Source organism: Zonotrichia leucophrys, chromosome 12 (assembly GCF_028769735.1).
Source record: "Zonotrichia leucophrys gambelii isolate GWCS_2022_RI chromosome 12, RI_Zleu_2.0, whole genome shotgun sequence".
NCBI classification, from domain to species: Eukaryota; Metazoa; Chordata; class Aves; order Passeriformes; family Passerellidae; genus Zonotrichia; species Zonotrichia leucophrys.
This window is the reverse complement of record NC_088182.1, coordinates 13964489-13974751: the sequence shown is the minus strand read 5'-3', so window position 1 is coordinate 13974751 and position 10263 is coordinate 13964489. Positions and strand designations below refer to the sequence as shown.

Genomic DNA, 10263 nt, shown 5'->3' with positions numbered 1-10263 from the left:
CCCACTGCCCGGCTCTGCATTCCACACAGCCCCAGCGCTCCCTGGCAGCCCAAGCACCCGGCTGGGAACGGCTCTGGACCATACAAAAAGAGGCACGGGCAGGGCAGGGCTGTGCCCCAGATCTCCACCAATTGCCCAAACTCCTCCTAGAGCCGTTCAGCTGCCCAGGATCCTGCAGCACTGCATCTCCAGAGCTCCATCACTCAGAGACAAGAATGACACAGGGGACAAGGGTCCTTCTCTGCACTGCCCCGAGTAACCACCTCACCATCGTGTGCCTCAGTTTCCCCTCTGCCAGCTTCTGCACTCACAGGCTCTGGGTTAAGGGCACTGCAGTGAGTCAGACACTGCTGGACCCCCTTCCCTCCGGCAATCCTGGTTTGGGGAGGGATAACTCAGAACATCCGTGGCAAGGACCCCAGACCACACCAGCCCTGTCCTTTCAGGACTGTTGGCACAGACAGAGTGGGACACTGGGCAGAGGAGGGTGCCTGGGCTGGGGCAGCTCACCACTGCAGGCCGGGGTGGGCAGAGGTGGTGAGGAGGACTGGAGGTGTGCTGTGCCAAGGGATGTGGCACTGCCGTGGTCCCACCTCCCCCCAGCAGGTGGGTGCTGGCTCCAGCCTCACACACACCTTGGCACTGGCTGCTGCTCCAGAACGATGGCAAAGCCCCTGGTGCCCAGCTTCAGAGGGGTTAGGGGACAAGCACCATCAGTATCCATCCACTGCCTGGCTCCAATCCCCCGGGAGCCTCAGCCAAGCATAAATATTTCAGGGGGCTTGGCAGTTTTGTAATAACCAGCAACAAAGATAAACACCGGGAAGAGCAATATTTTTCCATGTGGGCTGGAGGAGTTTAATATTTTATCACTCGGAGCACAAAATATTTATGAACAATCCCATGTCAATCACTGGCTGAGGACTAATCATGACCTTTCCAAGCCAGGGAGGACACATTCCCACCATGGAGAGACAGTCACACCTCCCCTGGTCCTGACACCCCCAACCCAAGTCCCAGTTTTGGGCTGCCACACTTGACCACCAAGAACAATCCCTGGGCTGCTGGAGGCACCCAGGGCACTCAGCAGGTGCTCTGGCACCTGGCATTGCCCCATGGCACCGTGACCATGGTGTCCAGGCTGCTCCCTTGCCCCAAGTTGAGACAGGGAACAGGGACCACCCCAGGCAGCCCTCCCTGCCTGCATTCCACAGCAGCAGGACAGACAGATGGGATGTCAGGAAGGCACAGTGCAGACAACCTGGTGTCCCCTGCCACAGGAGGAGGCCCAGCAGCAGCTTTATATCTGGCTTTATACTGGTTTTACTCTCCACATGTTCCCAGGAGTGGGGATGCCACTTCCCTCCAGCTCTGCCCAGCTCAGCAGGGCAGATAGGACCCTCCTTCCCCCCTTCCCCTGCAGCTGGCACAAGCTGGGCACAGAGCCCGTGCCCTGCTGGGTTGCCCAGGCAGGGAGAAAGCCTGAGCAGCAGGGAGGCAGAGCCCCTGGGCAGCTCTTTGGCTCAGCTGAGGGCTGTGGGGGCAGCTCCCATCCACAGCCCACTCCCCACCACAGGACAGGATGGCACAATTGGCCAAAGGACAAGTCAGCAATGCACCAGCCACCAGTGAGGAAAAGCATCCACTTTATTACAGATCCCAAAGCGCCCGTGGCAGTGCCAGGAGGACCACATTTACACAGGATGTTTCCATTGCTCAGCAAGGGGAAGAGAAGAGGGGAACAAACCCAACTGACCCAACTCACAGCTCTTTGGTGCTAGAAAACGTGGTGGTGCAGCAGAGAGAAGCTGTGGGAGAGAGGGGCACCAGCAGAGACGAGGGGGGACATCTCTGACATCCATCACCATCCCCCAGACACCTGCAAGGATCCTGCCACGTGCCTGGACACACACACACACACACACACAGAGCAAATGCATTTCATGTCCCCCCAGCCTGCACCTAACCCTGCGCCACCAAGCACCACAGAAATCCCCCCCCCACCTCCCAGCACCCCCAAAAACAGTCAAACACCCTTTCTGCAAAGAGGGAGAGCAGGTCCTGGGGGGAATCAGCAGCCAAAATCTCTTGGCTGGAGAGGAAGGAGGTGGGAAAGGCAACTGGTTCCCATAACTCAGACCCCGGTGGGAGGTGAGGCAGCCGGGTCTCTCTTCACTCCTCTCCTCTCTCAGCAGCAATGGGCTCCTTGGTCCACTTGTCTGTGAGCTCCTGGCTGCCCACGTCAGGCAGCAGCCCCGGGGCTCCCTCCCCGTCGCCGGCAGCCTCCAGGTCCAGCTCCTCGAAGGAGGAGCCGCTGGCTCCCGACTCGCTGTAGCTGTGCTCGCTGCGCGTGTCCGCCTCCTCCCGGCCGCGGCTGCCGGCCAGGGGCAGCAGGATGGACGTGGCCACCGACGTGTCCCTGCTGTCAGTTGTGGCCTCCACGCTGATGGAGCTCGTCTCGCTCATGGTGTCGACCCCTGGGATGGAGAGAGAATGGGGAATAGTGAGTGCTGTGGGAAGGAGGCAGTGGGGATGGGGCCACAGCCTTCAAAGCCACCAGAAGCCTCTGAGATATCAGAGACCAGCTCCTACCTCTTGTCCCTCCTATGCCTTTGAGACGTAACCAAGTCAAGCATGGGCTGAGCTCAAACTGCACCCTGAAATCAGGAACCCCCAAACAAGCACCAGCTTCCAGCCATACCCTGACCTGGCCACACCACGGCCCCACAGCTGCTCCTCATGCACACAGCAAGGACCTGCCAAGCCCTTCCTTGGGGAGAATGCAAGTCTGTCTCTGGCTTGGCACCAGCAATGAGACAAAGAGCAGGAAGGACACTGTGCTGTGAGGGTGGTGTGGAGCTGCAGCATTGTTTAAGCACCCAAAGGGATGATGGTACAAGTGCAAATACTCAGATGTCCTGCTGTCAGAAGCAGGTATCGATGTCCATCCTCATGCCAGGGCATCCTGGTGCCTCCAGCACCTGACAGGATGCTCCCACTCCCTCCATGGCTCCCCCAGAGCCAGCAGCCCTGGCAGCAGTGTGAAGACAGGCAGGGGACCAGCAGGCAGGTCTCGGGGCGCCAGAGGACAGGGGGAGCCTTCCCAGCTCATTCTGTGCTTCTGCACATGACCTGGCTGCCAGCCACACCCCATCCCATGGCCAGGCCCCCGGGGCTGTCCCTGCCTGCCCAGGTGGGGCCCTTGGCCCAGCTCCCCCTCCCCAGATCCCTGCCTCATTAGCTCCATCGACAATACAATTAAGGAGTCCACAAGGAGAGGAACGTGTCAGATTGAGACCAGCAGCTCGGTGCTGTTGCCAGAGCAACCAGCCAGGAGACAAAACCCTCCTGTTAAACATTAATTATTGTTAATTATGACATCACAGATCCACGAGGTTTATTATGACATCACAGATCCTCATTGTTAATTACGATACAGGCTTCCATCACGGCCCTGCCTGCTCTATCTCCTCCCTGCCTGCCTTGCATCAGTGGGAAGTGAGTGCCAGGCTCTGTCACTTCCCAGCACCTCCATCCATGCTGGACTGAACACCAGGATCGTGCCCCACACCAAGAGGGAAACCAGGAGGAGCAGCAGCACTCCTGGAGGACTGGGGCCTGCCACCAGCAGGGCTGGGAAGTGGAAAAGGGGAGCATCACCATCCTAGGTAGGAGAGAAGAGCCCTCTTGTCCACACTGTCTCCTGCAGGTGCAGCTCCATCCTCAGCTGCTGCCTTGGGGCTGCCTTGGGCTCCCACAGGCGTTTCCAGCCTCCCCCAGCTCCTGCAGCCAGGCTGCCCAAGGCTGGGCTGCTTGCTCTCCTGCAGCTGTGTGGCAGCCACTGATCTCCTGAAGGAGATTCACCAAGGAGGGAACTTTCCTTCCAAACATCCTTGAATCCTTTTTCTGCGCTGTTTTTCTTCCCAGCCTGGGCAGCTGCCAGCAGAGCTGCTTGTAAATGGCAGAACTCTGCCTCCTGAGCAGCAGCATCATCATCCCACGGCCCTGAGAGCCGCCTGAGTGACGGCTGCTCCCAGGACCCAGCAGTAGCAGCACGATGAGGGGCAGCCAGAAATGATCCACAGACACAGTGCTTCATCCCACCTGGATGGCTTCATCCTGGAAAGGAACCTGAACCTCACCCTCTCACCTTGGCAATGCTTTGGGCAGCTGGCACAAACTGAGCCCTCAGCCCCTCCCCAGGCAATACCAGGTGACCCCTCCCATGGAAAGGAGGAAAAAACCACTGCCCACTGACACACATTGCCTTTGCTGCAGCATCAGGGAGCAGCTGACATGGAAACTACATTTACTCTAAGTTAAAAAGGATGTTGTGCTCGCTGAAGAGGACAGCAGCCACTGAGTGGGCAGCAGGAAGGTGGGAGATGCTGTCCTGTCCCACCTGACAGGAGCTCAGCAGGGCACTGGGTCAGCAGGGAGCCTCTGGGAAGACTGAGAGCTGTGGGGGATGAAAGGGAGATGAAGACCCTGAGCCTTGAAGACAAATTAGGGTTTGCAAGGTCTTTAGTGGTCATCTGAAAAGAAGAAATAATCTATGGGGACATGGACATGGACATGTTCCCACCATAGCTTCATGACAGCTCATGTCATGTGTGGCCATCTTGTGTCCCTCTAAGATCCCAGGGGACAGGAGTGACACCAGCCCCCCAAGCAGTGCCCTTCCTGCTCAGCACCTCTCCCCTGGCACCCCAGGGAACATTTTGGCTCAGAATTTGTCATGAAACCCCATGACACAGAGCAAAGAAGCTCCTGAGGAGAGGAGCAGCAGCTCAGGGAGAAGAAGAAGAAGACGGGGTGAAGCTGACCTGCACACCGCTCCAAGCCACCACTGTGGGAAAGCACTGCTGTCCTTGCTCTCATGGCCACCTTCCTCTCCCTTGCTCCAAGGGTGACAATAAATCCAGTCCTGTTTCCCTTCAGCCAGGCACTTTGTCACTGCTCTGTCACTTCTGATCATGTTCGAGCAGCCTCAGCAGGCGAATCTGCCCAGTTCAGCAGCCTCGCTCTACTCTGCACAGGAAAGGGTGGCTCTGGCACGGCCCCTCAGCCTGGCCACGATAAATGTCTGGGGTGGGCAGGGCAGCAGAGCTCCAGGATAAATGTCTGAGGTGGGCAGGGCAGCAGGGCTGCTGCTGCCAGGGACCGTGTGGGGCCAGCTCTGCCAGGGGAACGTGGCAGCAACACCCAGCTGTCCTAACAGGGAGGCCAGGCAGGCAGGGCAAGGGGCTCTGAGAGGGCAACCAGAGCCCTGGGGGAGGGCAGGCAGGGATCCAGCCCCCATCTCACAGGCACACCCTTCCAGCAGCTGCTACACCTGCTTGTCCATCCTCACACACACCTTGTCTGGTCCTCCCATGACCCATTCCTTGCATCCACCTTCCCAAGGCTGGTCCTTACACCAGGAACCAGTGAGGCACCAGCACACTGTGAGGCAGCAGCCTTCCTCTATTGAAACTCACCCCTGACCTTGCTCCCTCAAGGATGGCACAGCCATCCCACAGCACTCTCACTCAGCAGGAACATGGGACCCAGGAGTGTTCATTTGGGAAACAGGCACAGCCTGGGCTGAAGCCATGGCAGGGTGTTAAGGAGTCCCCAAAAGCCAGGAAGAAGGGATATCAAGCAGCCAAGAGACCAAGCTCCAAGAGACCAGCCAGGGATGGGTGCAATGGGAACCACTCACCCCACGCTGCCAACGAGCCTGGTGGGGAGCTGCCTCCCCAGACAGCTCAGCCCTGTGCCATACATTCCCAAATCCAGAATGAGGGCAAGCACCACCCTGTGCCACACTGATGCCTGAGCAGTGCCCCACTCCTGGTGCTCCTGGGCCCTTTCCTTCCCCTCATTCCATCAAATATTCATCACCCCTAATACAGTGTGCTGCCAGGGGGCACAGCTTATCCATGACTGCTGAAGCTCACACACAAGCCACCAGGAGAGGGACTGGGGCCCTTCCCAGGATGCAGAGGCAGGCAGGAACAGGCAGGGCTCTCAAGGATGGAAGCAAGCAAGGATGAGGCAGAACACACCAGGAAAGTTGTTCCTCTGTGGCACTGGAGCTCAGCATGTGATGCCATCAGTTGTACCTGAATGCCGTGGGACAGACTCTGCTCCATGAAAATGAGCACCTGAGGTTCTGGGCAGAGCCATATGCTCGGGAACCATCTGTGTTCATGCCAGCCCGTGTGGAGAGGCTGCTTTTTTTTGCTTCCACCTTGCAGCGCAGCAGCGGGGTCAGTGCAGAGCGCCGGGAGGGAGCCGGCAGCCGGGACCCCCCCCAGAAAACAATTAAATACAAAACAACTGATCCTGATTGACACTGCCCCCTGCAGACCCATCAGCCGCCTTCAGAAAACGCTCCCTGTCTTTCCAACAACCCTGACCATGCTGAAGAAGGGACGGAATTGGTGCAGGGGCAGCCACAGCCCCGGCCCCTTCCCTGTGTGTTGAGTGTGTGTGTCCTCAGCAGAGCTGGCAGCACCCTGGCACAGAAAGCGAGAGCCCAGACCATGTCCCACAGCCTTTGTGCCACCTGCTCACAGCCACAGGCACCCAGCACCTCCCAGGGTGAGCTCAGGAGCAAGGACAGCAGGTGACAGCCTAAATGGAGAGATGTGCTCCAAGGTCAGGAGGCTCGAGAAAACAAATCCAAGCTTTTCTTACACTTCCAAGTCGCATGGTAGCGTCTGGCACCAGCCACAGTGACAGGTGAGGAGAAATGGCAACACCTTCCACTGGAAACTTCTCAAGTCTTTAATTCAAAGAAAGCAAAATCCAGCTGCTGGTGGGGAGTTTCTTGAGCTGTGAGTGACCAGTGGTGTGCTCACACAGAGTGTTACTCAACATGATGTCCTTGCTGAAATCACACTCAGTGCCCTTATCTCAGTATTTTGGGAGGGGGAAAGAGGAGGCTTCCTTTGCTACCACGTGAGGACACACAGGCCAAAGCTTCTGTGCACAGAGCAGCCTCAGCTGCCTTTGGGAGAGGAAATGGGGCTCAGAACCTTCCCAGTCTCTTTATCCATTAAGGCACAACTGGGTATCAAGGCCCTACACCTGGATTTGTGCAGCTCTGACACAGCCAGAGGATCTGAGAGCCACCATCAGGGACTGCCACTTGCCCCCACTGTCCCAGGAGCACTTCCTGAGCCTCCAGCAGAGCAGGACCATTTTGAAACATTCATTCAAACCTGAGAAGGATCAAGAAATAACCCAAATAAAAGCAACTGGGGTTGAGCAGAGATCATGCTGACAGGCAGATGGGGACATTGCTGTGCCCACCCTCCAGCTGGCAGAGGAAAGCTTGGAAGCTGTCATAGACATCCTGGGATCTCCTGGGTCACCAAGATCTCATGTCCATCATGCCTGTTGAAGGGGCTGTGACTAAGTGGAGCCTGCTTCCTGCTCAGGGAGGAAGGCTAAAAAGGATGGGAAAAGAGGCTTCTCTTTCTCCAACTCAGGGGTGATTGCACAGATCCCAGCACATAAAATCGTTGGGAAGGGAGGACCAATCTCATTCTATAAGGTGTAATCTTCATGGGACCACCAAAGCACTCAGGCAGGAGCTGCACAAGCCACCCACAGGCTTGCCAGAGCAAGGATGTGACACCCCATCACATGTGGTTGTGCCATTGTGCCCAGCAGTGACAATCACAGTGCAACATCCAAGCCCAGCTCTGCAGTCTCACAGGCAGGTCCAACCTCATAGGTATTATTATTTTAAGTTGGTTTTGTGCAGACTCAGCAGATGGCACTGCATCAGATTGCACTGACAAAAGTTCATCTTTGTGCCTGGAAGGGAAGGGGTGGTGGAAGAGCTGGCCCAGAGCTGCTGCTGGAGAGCCCAGCCCAGAGAGAGAAAGTCCAGTGTAATTTTCCTTCTAAAACTGGGAAGATCTTCCTAGCCCTTCTTCCAGCAGGTCAGGGGACTCCCCCACTGTGGGCATGCTGGCAGTGGCACTCCAGGGAAAGCAGTGAGAGCCACAGGGCAGTGGCTGCTCTGAGCACCCCTGGCTGTGCTGTGGGACCTTGCACCCCCTGAGCAGGCACATGAGCACACACAGCTATGGAGGCACCACCCTCGAGCTGCTTTTGCTCCCATGGATCCTGCCATCCCTCTCCAAACCAAGGGGAAGCTGTCAGAGGGAGTGGGCTTTGGGCACCTCTGCCCAAGCAGGGCTGGTGCTGCCCCAACACAAGGCAGACAAAGAGGAGAAGAGCCAAGTGAGCACCGTGCTAACAGGGGCCCTGCAGGGGCTGGGAAACAGCTCCAATTAGGCTCCTCATTGCAACACTAAATGGACACAGCTCCCAGAAAGCAATTCCCAGGCTTGCTTTTATGTGATTAAGAATTAAAGCGACCCAAACCTGGAGATGTGCTGAAGCAAATGACCCAAGTGCCCGCGAGGCGAGCACAGCCCTCATGGTTTTTTCATGCCCATTACACAAGCGTGGGCAACCCGTGGGGCAGGAGGGAGGCCCCTGCCAGCAGCCAGCTCAGATGTGCTGTCCAGTGCCTGGGAGTGCTTGGACAGCCAGCTCTTACATCTCACAGGCACGGGAGCATGTGGGCTGCTGAAGGCAAGCAGCATTTTGGGTTACTATAGCACTGCTGCTCTGCGCCTACAGCCATTGTGGTCCCTTCCTGTATGAATACATCCAGGCTCCAACAAATCTTGCTGAGCAGATGCTCCCAGGCAACTCCACCACGAGCTACAGCAACCTGGTATTTAAGCTCTTTGCAATCCCAACATGTAACAGATGAAGATGAGATCAAGGAAGATGTATATGACAAAGAGAAAAACAAGCCCAGCTGCAACTAAAAGCTGTGAGATCCAGCTCTGTGCTAGCAACAGTGGCTTAACCCAAAACTGCAAGGGTTCCTGGGTGCTCCCCAAGACATGCCATGATATCTCAGATCCCAGGGTGACGGGAAGAGGTGTGCTGAGACTCTGGTTGGGTACCAGGTGGGCACAGGCCAGTCCCTCTCTGCCCAGGCAGCAGGATTGGGAATACCAGGACCCCACCTCTGTGGGGGCTGATGAAGAAGGAGCCTGTGCACAAGCCATGGATACCTGTGATGTCTGTCTGGGCATCCTCAGCCACAGCTGCAGCAGCCCTGCTCTTCCTCTCCAGTTCTTTCATTTCAGGCACATAGAAGTCTCCTTGGCGGGCAAGAGGACACACGAAGTAGATGCGGTCCTGCTTGTAGATCTCGATCCGGGGGTGGGCACACAGCTTCCTCTCCTGGAAGACACAAAGCAGCCATGGGCAGGGATGTGTCCTCACCCCCCAGCCCAGCAGATCCCCCACCACACTGACCTGCCAGCCAGGTCAGCCTGGTCCTCTTTGCCCACAGGTGTGGAGGCCTAGTGAGGAGCAGAGGGTGCCATCCCAAACCACGGTGCTGCTTTCCCTACCACAGCAGCCCCAGGTACCAGGGCAGGCAGGTTAGGCCCAGAAGATGAGCAGCCAGCTGGGCTCCAGGAGGAGATGCTGAAGACCCCCAGCTCACCCTTGGTTTTGATGTGCTTATTTTGGGCTGGAGTGAGAGGTTTTGGGGAGCCAGGCAGCTGCTTCACACAGACCTGCCAGATCTCCAGTTCCTGCTGGCAGCACAGCCCCACAAACAGCACAGCCCCATGAGCAGCACAGCCCCATGAACAGGCACTTCTCTGCTAATTAATATAATCCAGAGCCGACAGCTCAAGCAGCTCCTTTAAGAACCACGAGGGCAGGGGGAGTGGGAGATGAATCCCTGGCACTTCAGACAAGTCTCCCTCCTCCTTTTCCTCACCCCAGCTCCCCCTGGCAGAGCCCCTCAAGACCCCAGGCTGTCAGGGCCCCATGGCAGGGGCTGAGCCGGGGCTCTGGGGACTCCTGGGGTGCCAGGGCTGGGTGAGGAGCAGCTGGACCCTCCTGCCACCCCCTCCTCGCCCGCCCGCCCGCCAGCTGCTCGCTGGCAGAGGGGGCGGCTGATTACAAGCCGGGTGAGAAAGGAGAGTGTCTCTTTAGCGGGTTTTCTTTTTCTTTCTTTCCCCTTTTCAAATCACTGACAGCTTTTATTTAACCCTGCAACCACCTTGGTTAACATCCTCCTCCTCCTGCTCCTCCTCCTCCCTGCCTCAGCTATTCTCTTCCTCCCTCTTGCCCTGATTATCCGCTTCTTCTTCCTTGACCCAGTGATTTTCCTCTCTGCCTCAACTATTCTCCTCTGTCATGGCCTGTTGGTGTGGCTTGTTT

The 10263-nt window shown here is 57.2% G+C and overlaps 1 protein-coding gene across 1 annotated transcript in view; it reads right to left on the bottom strand.

Annotated features, from left to right (window-relative positions):
• Positions 1 to 1629: 1629 nt before the first annotated feature.
• TEX264 (testis expressed 264, ER-phagy receptor) overlaps positions 1630 to 10263 on the bottom strand; it is a 38972-nt gene continuing 30338 nt past the window's right edge. Inside the window, exons 5-6 of the mRNA XM_064724334.1 lie at positions 9096 to 9267; positions 1630 to 2477 (exon numbers count right to left, since the gene is read on the bottom strand). Coding sequence (XP_064580404.1) covers positions 2173 to 2477; positions 9096 to 9267 — 477 coding nt within the window. The 3' untranslated portion in view covers positions 1630 to 2172. The remainder of the gene's footprint in view (positions 2478 to 9095; positions 9268 to 10263) is intronic.